The sequence below is a fragment of the Rhamphochromis sp. 'chilingali' genome, assembly GCF_963969265.1.
Source record: "Rhamphochromis sp. 'chilingali' genome assembly, chromosome: 16".
Lineage (NCBI taxonomy): Eukaryota > Metazoa > Chordata > Actinopteri > Cichliformes > Cichlidae > Rhamphochromis > Rhamphochromis sp. 'chilingali'.
Genome location: NC_137943.1, coordinates 1,193,409 through 1,207,119, shown reverse-complemented (window position 1 = coordinate 1,207,119; position 13,711 = coordinate 1,193,409). Strand labels below are relative to the sequence as shown.

Genomic DNA, 13,711 nt, shown 5'->3' with positions numbered 1-13,711 from the left:
GTGCGTCAGACTCCGTTTTATCTCTTAAATCCCGTTTAAAAACGCATTTATTCAACATAGCCTTTCCATCTAGTTAGTGTCCCTATTTTATATTTGGTTCAATTTCCTAGTTATGTACTTTATATTTCAGCTATATCTGTTCTTAGTACTTTGTTCTTATATTTCCTTCTATTGCCGTATAATTAGTGTCCTTTACCTGATGACATATGTGGTACTTTGTTAATTGTCTTTTATTTAATGTATTAATTTTCCTGTTTTTATTGTAAAGCACTTTGGTGTACCGCCGGTCTTTTAAACGTGCTATACAAATAAAGTTGTATTGTATTGTATTGTATTTGAATATATTTGTTACATTGTTATATGTGTTGCATTAGTTTAAAGGTTTTATGTTATTAATAAATTGATTAACACAAACAATAATTGATACTGAACTCAATTTGATTTACAGGCATTTTTAACATGATGAACATAACGCTAACTATGAACAATATTACATGGATATTTATTTGATAGCAATAAAATAAATAACAACAATTAAACCAGAATATTTCAAATACACAGTATGTAAAGATGAAAAAACAATATTTACCATTGTTTACACAGGATTAACCTGAGTGACCTGTTCCTGGATCATTTCTGTAACAACTGTAATAGATTACAGGAAGTCTCTGGCAGTGTTGCTGAATCTGCTGGAGCAAGATCAGAAATAGATGGGGTGCTGCAACTGAGACCTGCGGTTTGTCTTTTCTGGTCGGTGATTGTAGAATCTCACAGGGTTGTCTGCAAAGAACTTTAGCATGCTTCCTCCCACTGTCCACTGCATCGTCCATCCACAAGGTTTGCAGGGCTGGCTCACTCCATGGCTGCCACACCACTAAGATGTTTTCAGAAATATGCAAGCAGGACATGGTGGATGCTATATTACTACTAGTATAATACTTGTAACTCTGTAGCAGACAACAGTTTGATAAAGTGCTATGTACAAAAAGAAAACAAAAGATTAGATTCTATAAGTTTCAATGGCATTTAGTTTATATATTTTATATAATAAATTACATGTGTAATAATGACCGGTGTTGTGCCATAAAATGATCGTCTGCCAAAAACCAATTTCTGGTTTTTGCCCAAAACTGATTACTTGTATTTAAATTGCTAAAAATACCTTGTTGGTCTATAATACGTGAAACATATGTCAAATGTATTAATGTCATTAATGATGTCATTCGTGATGACATGTTTCTCTAACAGGAGGACACTCTTTACACTCAACTCAGCACAGACACACTGAGGAACCTGGAAACAAGAACCTAAATCCAGGATAAAGAGTTTGAGTGAATGTGGTGTTGAAGGTGTGGAGGTGGATCAGAGTGTCAGAGGAAACTCTGTAGAAAGACAGAGTGCCAGCAGGACAGTCCACATACACTGCTACTCTGTTAGAGACAGAGGAGGAGGAGGAGGAGATGGATGTTCCTGTGTTATTGTGTCTGACAAATTGAGGACCATCATCAGTGCAATATAGACTCCAGGACTGATCATTAAATCCAAACAGACAGCCATCACCTCCTCCTTTTCTTCTGATGCTTCTGTAACTCACTGATATCTCAACGTCTCCGCTCCACTCGACCTCCCAGTAACAGTGACCAGTCACATCATTTCTACACAGTAGTTGAGTCCAGTAATCAAATCTGTCTGGATGATCAGGATATGATTGAACCTCCTCCACACGTGTCACCTTCCTGTTGTTGTCAGACAGTTGGAGCTTTGTGTTCACTGTGTTTGTGTCGATTGTGAGTTGACAGGAATCTGATGGAGAGAACAAACACAATCCAGCTGCAGTTATTGATCCATCATCTGTTCATTGATTGACCCTTTGATGATGACTCCTGACATCAGAGATGTGAATGATGAAGATGGTTGAATGTGTGCTGCTTTGTTTTCATGAATCCCATTAAAAACACACTTACACTTCCTCAGACCTGGTCTCAACCATCGGACTCCAGCAGGCTCCACCCTGAAAGGAGGAGGGGGGTCAGACCAGCACAGTCTCTTTCAGCATGCACACATGTACATTACATGGCTCTCATACACATGAACATTCATAGTGTTCATCAAAGTGAAATTCTGTAGAGATGTGTTTGTCCCATTTCCTCATTCCAGACTGTTACAGGTCCCGGATGGAGGAAACACAGCACAGATGACCCTCTCTAAAGACTTTATTGTCTGGCCCCATCCTGCTTTATGACTGAGGCGAATCAGATGTGCACAGGACAGACTGCCATTTCTCTAGACAGGGTTATCTTTGTATTAGTCCTAAAAGATTAATCAACATGATGTCTTGAGTCAGTGCTGCAGCACAGTAGTTTTACAAAGACTGTGACGCTGGCACTGTTTCAGGTAATCTCCCAAGTTAGCATCCCTAAAGAGATACTGGCCATCTCGTTCATGTCTTGCACACTGAAAGAACAGTACAAATAGATTTATTTAGACCAGCATCTACCAGCCTCAGAGTGAAAGGTTGGTGGAGCATCTCAAAAAGACTTCAAAGGTCATAATTCATAAATTAATTCACAAGAAATGCAATTGACTTTTTTGTTTGCAGTTTAGGAAGTGCACCACACCTCTGCAGGAATTTCTCCTTTTGACCTGCTGTTTGGCAGCAAATCCTGTGGGTGTTGGACCTAATTAATGAAAAGTGAAGAAGGTCCAAACCAAGTAAAAAATGAAATATTTTCTTAGAGCAAAACTACACACATAGGGCTAGTTGTGACGAGAGAATATGCTCCAGGGCAAAATCAGCAGCACTTATAAAAAAAGAGGGGCTATGCTTAAACAGTTTTCACTAGGAGACAAACACCCTTCATCTAGATTAAACTTAGTTGCCAAGATGCAAGGACCCTTGGTTACATGGTGAATAAGGGCCATTTACCCCAAGTGATCTTGTGGCTGGGTACACTGTCTTCACTATTATCTAGTGGGATGCCACAGCTGGAACATGATTTTTTTTTTTTATAATAAATTCACAACACAACATAATTTCCCTGTGGTTGTTAGGTTGTCACACAGTCCACTTAAATACAACTTTACCAATAATTTGTTTTTAACATTTTGATCAATTTAGGCTTAGTCCTTGCACTGTCCCTAAACAGAAATTAATCTAATTTGAATCCAGTCAAAAGTGAGGGAGGGGATTATTCTTTAAAAAGACTATGCCATTAAACATACAGACATCTATCCAAACAGGTTAATAAATGGTGAGCAAAATCCAGTTATGAATATTGGTCCTGGATTAGTCCTTTTTGTACACCACACTGATTAGTATTTCTTTATAATCCCGTTTGATTAATATTTGTGTTTCTGAAAATATTCTGGCATGTGTCATTGTCACATTTGCATCAATCAAATAGCAAGTGATTGAACAACACAGAAGATATTTCCAGCTCTTCCTCTTCTTCAGACATTCTTTTCATACCTTAGTGTGTCCAGTTTCCAGCGGGGATCCTTTAGTCCAGCCAACAGCAGCTTCATTCCTGAGGCTCCTGGATGATTGTAGCTCAGGTCCAGCTCTCTCAAATGGGAGGGATTAGAGCTCAGAACTGAAGCCAGAGATGTACAGCCTTCCTCTGTGATCAGACAGCATGACAGACTGCAGAGATACAAAACAATCAATCTATAAATATTTATGTAGCAGTAAACCCTACAACATTACAGAGAATGCCTGAAAAAACAGACATTTTATTGGAGTTCTACTTGGGTATATTGGGCAGAAAAAACTGCCTTTTAACAGGAAGAGATGTCCAACAGAACTAGGCTCAGGGACTGTTGATTCAACTGTAACTATATGATTCAATTTAAAAAACAAAACAAAAAACGTTTGAGGTGTAATCTTAAAAGCAAAGATTGTCTCTGTCTCCTCAGTGCAAACAGGGCCCTGGTTCACTTTGGTGTTGCTTTGGCCATGCACCTCTTGATTTTTTCCAACTTTGAATTTTGCACTGCTGCTGGGTTAACAGTTTTTACTGTGATTTTAATGATATTTCAATACAGAAACTCAGAGATTCATAGATTATAGTGGGGAGGGTTTGTTGTAACATTTTAAAAAAGTTCAACTTTGCAGACTGAGAGTAATTGGCTTTGTTTAGATATGGGTACTATGATGTCTCAAACATATAATATTGCAAATGGCAAAACTGTATTTGAGAACAAGAATTTACACTTTAATTCTAGACTCAATGGGGGACATAGGAAGAGAAGCCAATTTGGAAATAACAGTTTTTAACTTTCTATTCACAGTCACTACTCGCTGGAGCATTTTAGATCAACTGAAACCTTTTTAGTCAGTATGTACATAGTTTTTTCAGCATCAGTCAGAATCAGAATGTTTTAGATTTTATTGGTGTTGATCACAACGGGGATGCCAGTATTACATTTATCTTATTGTACTGTACAATATAAAGCGCCTTGAGGCGACTGTTTTTGTGATTTGGTGCTATATAAATAAGATTGAATTGAATTGAATCTTCCTTATACACAATAAAAGACATGAGACGATGAGAAAAGAGTCCAAAATTCCTGCTGATGTTTTGGAAATATTTTAGACAATGATTCAGGGTCTACTAATCAAACCAAAGGCAAATAAAATGCACCTGACAATTTTATAAACATTTATTAGAAATTGTAAGCTTGATTATACATTATGGAGAGTTGAATCCTGACCTGAGACTTTCCAGTGTACAGTGTGGACTCTCAACTCCAGCACACAGAAGCTTCACTCCTGAATCTTCTAGGTTGTTGTCACTCAGGTCCAACTCTTTCAGACTAGAGGACTGAGAGCTCAGAACTAAGGACAAAGCTTCACAATTTCTCTCTGAAAGGTTACAGACACTCAATCTGGAAAATAAAGAACACAAAAACAGTTTGGGGACTGGCTGGAATAAATTTTGCCTTGTTTTAAACACATCAGAAATGTGGGAATTCCCCGTGATTTAGAAGAAATTAAAAAATACTGAGATACAACAAGAAACATGTTAAGTTCAAATTTATTAGCTACTTTAGACTGGTTAATCATGTCATTTAAAGAACAATATAACATTGTTGGATGGGACCTTAGTGTTTCCAGTGCACAATGTGGACTCTGCAGTGCAGCAGACAGAAGCCTCACTCCTGAATTTTGTAGGTCGTTGTTACTCAGGTCCAGCTCCCTCAGATTCGAGGTTTGGCAGGTGAGGACTGAGGACAGTGCTTCACAGCTTTTTTCTGAGAGGAAACAGCTACTCAAACTAGACATAAAGAACACAAGAATAAAATCAAACATCATGGATTCAAAATACTTTCATGGTGCAATGAGGAGGTTCTAGATTTGGCTATACACACACACACACACACACACACACACACATCCATAGAGCGCAGTTCTAGGAACAGCTAAGAAAATGCACAGGACCCACAAGCTCCCAGACCTCTGGTAGAGGACCCGAGCTTGTCTATAAATATAGATATCTATCTATCTACATATATATATATACATACATACATACATGCATATACATATATACATACATATATACACATACATACATATACATATATACTAGGGGTGCAACGATACACAAAATTCATGGTTTGGTTCGATTTTTTCGATACAAAAAAATGTTCATGCCTTTTTAATTTGTCATTTATTAAAATTATAAATATATATTTTAACTCAAAAGTACAGTTTTTAAATTTAATGTTGCTGAAACAACAAAGTAATAAAAAAATAAATCTATCTGATCGAGAAATCACTCATCTTTGGAAAAGAGAGTTTATTACAGAGAAATGGCTCTTTCCAAAATAAAAGCTATACTATACGCTTCTTCTGGGCTATATTCTCAGCAGCATATTAAACATATCAGGTCCCCATAAGGAGAATCCTGTGCTAACGGCTGTCTAAATGACTCGGGTAAAACCTGCTGGTTTTTGTCTACTTCCACTTGTCTTTGCACTAGGATGCTGTCGGAGTAAATGTGCAGTCATATTCGATGTGTTCCCACTAGTGCTGTCAGTGTTAATCTCGTTGAAATGACGTTAAAGCCACAACACGGCAAATCTCCATTAACGAGCTACCGCGGATCACCCCGTGCATGGGGCTGGACGGCCAACACGTTAACGAGCTAACTGCGCTAACACACTAGTTCCCACCAATGTAATTGAGCATTGCATGGCACATCCAACATACTATATATATATATATATATATATATATATATATATATATATATATATGTGTGTGTGTGTGTGTGTGTGTGTGTGTGTGTGTGTGTGTGTGTGTGTACACATATATATACACACATATCCGGGCCATCAACACGTACGCCCTGCCCATGATCAGGTACCCTGCTGGGATAATAGGCTGGCCGAAGGAGGAGATAGAAGCCACTGACATAAAGACAAGAAAGCTCCTTACCATGCATGGAGGGTTTCACCCCAAGTCCAGCACCCTGAGGCTGTACGCTAAGCGGAAGGAAGGGGGCCGGGGACTGGTGAGTGTCAGCACCACAGTCCAGGATGAGACAACGAACATCCAAGAATACATTGGGAAGATGGCCCCAACTGACCAAGTGCTCAGTGAATACCTCAGGCAGCAGAAACCCAAGAAAGAGGAGGGAGACGAGGAACCATCATGGAAGGACAGGCCCCTGCACGGTATGTACCACCGGCAGATAGAGGAGGTGGCTGATATCCAGAAATCCTACCAGTGGCTGGACAAAGCTGGACTGAAAGACAGCACAGAGGCACTAATCATGGCAGCACAAGAACAAGCTCTGAGCACAAGATCCATAGAGGCTGGGGTCTATCACACCAGGCAAGACCCCAGGTGCAGGCTGTGTAAAGATGCCCCAGAGACAATCCAGCACATAACAGCAGGGTGCAAGATGCTAGCAGGCAGGGCATACATGGAACGCCATAACCAAGTGGCCGGCATAGTGTACAGGAACATCTGTGCCGAGTATAATCTGGAAGTCCCGAGGTCAAAATGGGAGATGCCCCCAAGGGTGGTGGAGAATGACCGAGCTAAGATCCTGTGGGACTTCCAGATACAGACGGACAAAATGGTGGTGGCTAACCAACCGGACATAGTGGTGGTAGACATACAGAAGAAGACGGCTGTAGTGATCGATGTAGCGGTTCCGAATGACAGCAATATCAGGAAGAAGGAACACGAGAAGCTGGAGAAATACCAAGGGCTCAGAGAAGAGCTCGAGAGGATGTGGAGGGTGAAGGTAACGGTGGTCCCCGTGGTAATCGGAGCACTAGGTGCGGTGACTCCCAAACTAGGCGAGTGGCTCCAGCAGATCCCGGGAATAACATCGGAGATCTCTGTCCAGAAGAGCGCAGTCCTGGGAACAGCTAAGATACTGCGCAGGACCCTCAAGCTCCCAGGCCTCTGGTAGAGGACCCGAGCTTGAAGGATAAACCGCCCGCAGGGGCGTGCTGGGTGTTTTTTGTATATGTATATATATATATATGTGTGTGTGTGTGTGTGTGTGTGTGTGTGTGTGTGTGTGTGTGTGTGTGTGTGTGTGTGTACACATATATATACACACATATATAACAGGCTGTAATTACTGTCATTGAACTTTATGAAAATCAAATAGATATAGCAATTGACTGAGATTTGGAAATAATAAAAATTAGTGAGGCACAAGAACAAAAGGATGACGCTCACCTTTAGAGGTAAGTATTTCTCAGGTGCATTGAATAGATAGAATAAACTGTAGAAAACTAAACAGCAGAAAGAAGAAGAGAAATAACAATTTTAACATAAACCAGTGGCACACTCAAGGGCCTGATCAACCCTGGCAGGGCCTCCTTGGATGAGCGTGTCTAGTGATAATGGCCGAAACGCCGATGAATCCAAGGTCCTCTACTGACGATGTGTCCCAAATTTTAATATGATAATTTAGATCAGATATTTAATCCCTAAACCTAACCAAGGAAAAATGGCAGATTAGACTGGGTAAAAAAACGAAAGTTATACATTTAGCCGACCTCAGACTTTCCAGTTTACAATGTGGACTTTGTAATGCAGCAAACAGAAGTTTCACACCGGAATCCTGAAGGTTGTTGTTACTCAGGTCAAGCTCTCTCAGCCTAGAGGACTGACACCTGAGAACTGAGGACAGAGCTTCATAACTTCTCTTTGAGAGGAAACAGCCATTAAGTCTGAAAAAAGAAAATCACCTACATTTATCACCATGTCCTAGACGTTTGGGAGAATGGAATGCATTTTTATTAGATATTTCATAGGGCCGCACAATCACAATAGATAGATTAGCAGCAGTTCAGTGTTACTGCTATGAAGCATTAAAAACATCTTGTATTTGACTGTAAATACTATCTAAAATACGTTAAAATTTCAAGGGATAGTGCTTTTAGTTTCTTCTTTTTTTTCCCTTTAAAATCCACAGGACAGTTTTTTTTAACTAGAATAGATATTTAAAAACTAAAAGTATAGTCACGTGTTTACTTACAGAGCTTTTTTGGAGGCTTTGATCACTGGCAGCAGCCTCAGAAGAGCCTCCTCTGAAGCAGAGTATTTCTTCAGGTCAAATACATCCAGATCTTTTTCTGATGACAGTAAGATGAAGACCAGAGCTGACCACTGAGCAGGAGACAGTTTATCTGTAGAGAGACTTCTTGATCTCAGAGACTGTTGGATCTCCTCCACTAGAGAACAATCATTCAGTTCATTAAGACAGTGGAACAGATTGATGCTTCTCTCTGCAGACAGATTCTCACTGAGCTTCTCCTTGATGTACTGGACTGTTTCCTGATTGGTCTGTGAGCTACTTCCTGTCTGTGTCAGCAGACCCCGTAGGAGAGTCTGATTGGCCTGCAGTGAAAGACCCAGGAGGAAGCGGAGGAACAAGTCCAGGTGTCCATTTGGACTCTGTAAGGCCTTGTTCACAGCACTCCGGTGGAGAGATTGAAGTTTTGGTTTGTCAAATAATTTAGAGAATTTGAGGGTTGTTTGTTGTTCTTCCAGCAGATTGAGTCCAGACATGATGAAGGTCCGATGGACATGAAGAGCAGCCAGAAACTCTTGAACACTCAGATGGATGAAGCAGAACACCTTGTCCTGGTACAGTCCTCTCTCCTCTTTAAAGATCTGTGTGAACACTCCTGAGTACACTGAGGCTGCTCTGATATCGATGCCACACTCTGTCAGGTCTGATTCATAGAAGATCAGGTTTCCTTTCTGCAGCTGATCAAAAGCCAGTTTTCCTAGATACTTAATCATCTTCCTGTTCTTGGGACTCCAGTGTGGATCTGTGTTAGCTCCTCCATCATACTTGACCATCTTCATTTTGACCTGAACCACCAGGAAGTGGGTGTACATCTCAGTCAGGGTCTTGGGCAGCTGTCCTCCCTCTCTGGTTTTCAGCACATCCTCCAGAACTGTAGCAGTGATCCAGCAGAAGACTGGGATGTGGCACATGATGTGGAGGCTTCCTGATGTCTTTATGTGGGAGATGATCCTGCTGGCCTGCTCCTCATCTCTGAATCTCTTCCTTAAGTACTCCTCCTTCTGTGGGTCAGTGAACCCTCTGACCTCTGTCACCATGTCAACACAATCAGGAGGGATCTGATTGGCTGCTGCTGGTCGTGTGGTTATCCAGAGGTGAGCAGAGGGAAGCAGTTTCCCCCTGATGAGGTTTATCAGCAACTCATCCACTGAGGTGGACTTTCTAGGATCAGTTAGGATTGTTGTTTTGTGGAAGTCCAGAGGAAGACGACACTCATCCAGACCATCAAAGATGAACACAACCTGGAAGTCTTCAAAGCTGCAGATTCCTGCTTCCTTGGTTTCAGTAAAGAAGTGATGAACAAGTCCCACCAAGCTGAACTTTTCCTCTTTCAGCACATTCAGCTCTCTGAAAGTGAATGGAAATATGAACTGGATGTCCTGGTTGGCTTTGTCTTCAGCCCAGTCCAGGCTGTATTTCTGTGTTAAGACTGTTTTCCCAATGCCAGCCACTCCCTTTGTCAGCACTGTTCTGATTGGTTCATCTCTTCCAGGTGAGGCTTTAAAGATGTCTTCTTGTCTGATGGTTGTTTCTGGTCTGTCTGGTTTCCTGGATGCTGTTTCAATCTGTCTGACCTCATGTTCATCATTGACCTCTGCAGTCCCTCCCTCTGTGATGTAGAGCTCTGTGTAGATCTGATTCAGGAGGGTTGGGTTTCCTGCTTTAGCGATGCCCTCAAACACACACTGGAACTTCTTCTTCAGTGCAGATTTAAGTTCATGCTGACAAACTGCAGCAAAGTGTTCTTGATGGAAAGCAATATATAGAAACTAATTATGTTTTAATAATCACAAATTACATGTTTAATTTTCTAAAGAAACCACTGTTTGAATACATTTAATCCTTTAAAACCAGTCGGAGCGGGAACGCTCCATTTTGCGTAACTATTTTTAAATGCCTGTAGAACCACATAAGCTAGCGCAATAATTTTTTCTTGCATGTGAAACCGGAGGAGTTGTACTTGCATCTTATGCCATCAGCTTGTCCTAGGTCACTGTTTCTTTCCATATATAGCTTTGCAAAACTTGCGTAAAAATCACTGGCAGCAACAAAAACACAATATTCCAGAAACACACTTTGCCGATCCGATCATAGCACTTCCTACATTGGAATAGACATCAGTGTGAACTAAAGGGCTTTGGAGAGTGATGTAACGAAAGGGGGCGTGGCCAGGATTTTTGGTTGAGGTGCCATCTTTCTGGGCCAAACAAAGTTCAAGCAAAAGAGGAGCGAAAGCACACACATCAGCCATGGTTCGCACTTGCTGTGTGGTCGGCTGTAATGTTCGATCGCACGACCGGCAAGGGAATAAGCTTGAGAATGGTATATCTTTTTATGCTTTCCCAACCTGGAAGCAACATGAGGGAGCTCATGTATCGGATGTTACCAAGTGAAGACGTCAAGCCTGGATAGCTGCTGTGAGACGAGCTGATATCCAGTTCTCTTCCATCTCCAAATATCTGTTGGTGCTCAAGACATTTTCATTCCGGTAAGTTCTAAATATGTTCATATCACTATTTATAGCCTATTAGTTTTATTTTCGATGCACTCTGAGGTCATAGCAAATTACAACAAACATCCTACTGAGTGATTTTGCAGAATTACTCTCTATTTATAGAGTTGCTAATTATTTGGCATTATTGCAGGCAAACCAGCCTATGAAATGGATGAAACACATCGTGACTGAGTTCCAGCGCTACACAAGAGACCTGCTTCAAACATACCACCATGCCAATCAGATTACTTCTTCCATGTGAGGGTGAAGAGGTGACCCTTCTGGATAAGATGGTGAACAGTATGGTAGTAAAACCAGGGAAAAATGAAACTTGTTCCTGTTAAATATTCTTAAGTCTTGTACTGTATAAATAGCAGTAATGTTTCAGAAGTACAGTAAATTAAGTAGTGTTAGCAGTGGGTGCTATCATGTAAACGCTGTCATGATTTTATGTGAACATTTTGTCATTTGTAAACTATAAATGGCATGGATTCTACATTGTAACTGATATGATGATCTATAAAGTGGTTTTAATTTTTTTTAAAAAAGGCAAAAATTAGTTTGTTTCTTTAGTCAACTTTTGAACAGTGGTACTCAGTCAGTACATATTCAGTAAATGTAAATTATTTACATGGCAGTGCACTTCAGGCATAAGTCTAGACAGTAGATAAAACATTATGGGTCATTCCCACAACCCACAGCTTTACTGTGTTCCAGCAAAGTATTCAATAGCGGTGACAACTCCTCCACCGTAGCAGGTGGGATTTTTCTTTTTTTGAGGACGGCTCCTTTTACCTGTCACTACGGATGGTCTGTTTATGTTTTGATCAAGAGCCTTTTTTTGGGCAGCTGAAGAGGAGAAGTCCATCTTAGGGCCAACCTCTGGCTGCATCTTGGTCATATTCCCCAGCAAAACCCAGTATGCAGGTTCATCTGTAACAGTCCTTGTGCCACAGATCAACACTGTTGGTTCTACATTAAACAGAAGAGCAGCGACAGGGGTGCAGGTCTCCGTGACTCCAGCCATACAGGTGTAGTGGGCGGCCCACTACACCTACCCAATCTTTGGTGAATTGGATGTGTCCCTCCAGAAATTTCTAATTGTGAAACTGGTTCCCCTTGTACGCGCTGACTCCACAGACAAGGTACGATAATATATCAGGCTACGTCAATAGCGGTAGGTCTTCAGGGTTTCTACTCCACGGGTCCACATTTCCAATGTAGGGAATTTTATGCAAGTACTGCCTCTTTGCATCCAGATGCAATCTGTCTCTGTACCGTCCTTTTTCTTTTAAACTGCTTTAAGAATGTTTCTAGCAATCGTCCTTCCAAGATAGTGTGTTTGTTTTGATTAGTGGCCCAGGAAGATGGCGCGGCGCTCCCACAATGCATTGTGGCGTGACGTCAACTCCAAAGCCCTATCGTATGTCTGACATTACGTGCCCGGAACCGGAAGTGACATAATTTTCGCGGAAAATGTAGCTTTTACCTTTGTGGCCTTATAAGCCTACACTTGTGTTTTTAAAAGTCATGTTTGACTTTATGCCTTGTAAATTAGAATAAACAGCTAAAGCTAGAAAACTAGAAGCAAGGGATGAACAGAATGTGGGAAAACCGCCAACTGGACAACAAGAAAAGGGAGACTGAGGACTTAAACCCACACATAGGAAAACTAGGGGATGGGAAACAGGAAGAGACTATCAAAATAAAACAGGAATTATGGAGAAAGACTTACACACCAGGCTTTCCACAGGGACTGAGAGGGGGAAAAACAGACATGAGAAGAAGACTATCTGGTAAGACAGAAAGGGAAAACCAAATGTGAAGAAAATGCTGACTAAACCCAAGAGAAGAATAGATCCCTAGGGAGGAAAATGCTAAGATAACCAAGAGCAGAACTAACTAACTAACAACTAACCATAGCAAACTTTATACATAAGGTAAACACAACCATGAAACTAGTGGTATAGGATATTCCAATAACCCAGCAACCCAGTAAAGTCCAGAAACATAGACATAGACAAAGTACCATGACACAGAAGGTTAAATCTTTAGATAAATCCTCTTACTGCTCTGCAGACGGTCAGCTAACTCATCCTGCTTCATTCTTTTTAGAAAGTCCACTGTGATCTTCATAAATGCCTCTCTGCTGCTGCTCCTCTGACTCTCTAAGCATTCTGGGTAATCTGGACTCAGAACCTTCTGGATCTTCTTCAGCTCGTTCCTCACAAAAGTGATGATGTTGTCCTCCAGCAGCTGGAACAGAATATTTATGAATGAGCCAATCAGACTGAAATCATGGAGCCAAACATCAGATCCATGTTGGACACACTGACCATCCACTGGTCTACAAAGAGCAGCATGGAGATGACTGTGAACAGAATAGATGTAAAAGTAGTTGTTGTACTTGTACAGACCATAAATATGGAGTCCAGATGTGTTTGATGCTCCTGGGCAGACTGACCACTGGGAACCTCTGAGCTCTCCTGGTCCACTCTGTGGCATAATCAAGGAGAATTACCGAATTTCCCAGAGGAACACACCTGAGGGATTAATAAAGTTTTATCTAATCTAATCTAATTAGTTCAAGGACAGAGCACAGATGAGTAAGTTTTCTTCTCTGTGTTAGTTCTCAGAAAATGCAATCCCA

General features: G+C 41.0%; 1 protein-coding gene across 3 annotated transcripts in view; it reads right to left on the bottom strand.

The window, feature by feature from the left end:
- Window positions 1-487: 487 nt before the first annotated feature.
- Window positions 488-13,711, bottom strand: part of LOC308383858 (protein NLRC3-like) — a 28,558-nt gene continuing 15,334 nt past the window's right edge. The window contains exons 4-13 of one of the 3 annotated variants that reach the window (XM_080862020.1): window positions 13,479-13,557; window positions 13,131-13,317; window positions 8,511-10,311; window positions 8,029-8,202; window positions 5,103-5,276; window positions 4,714-4,887; window positions 3,470-3,643; window positions 1,965-2,011; window positions 1,595-1,803; window positions 488-874 (exon numbers count right to left, since the gene is read on the bottom strand). In XM_080862020.1, coding sequence (XP_080718146.1) covers window positions 701-874; window positions 1,595-1,803; window positions 1,965-2,011; window positions 3,470-3,643; window positions 4,714-4,887; window positions 5,103-5,276; window positions 8,029-8,202; window positions 8,511-10,311; window positions 13,131-13,317; window positions 13,479-13,557 — 3,193 coding nt within the window. In that variant the 3' untranslated portion in view covers window positions 488-700. Of the gene's footprint in view, window positions 1,804-1,964; window positions 2,012-3,469; window positions 3,644-4,713; window positions 4,888-5,102; window positions 5,277-8,028; window positions 8,203-8,510; window positions 10,312-13,130; window positions 13,318-13,478; window positions 13,558-13,711 lie in introns of all 3 variants that reach the window. The other 2 variants (XM_080862019.1, XM_080862021.1) reach the window with 2 other exon arrangements.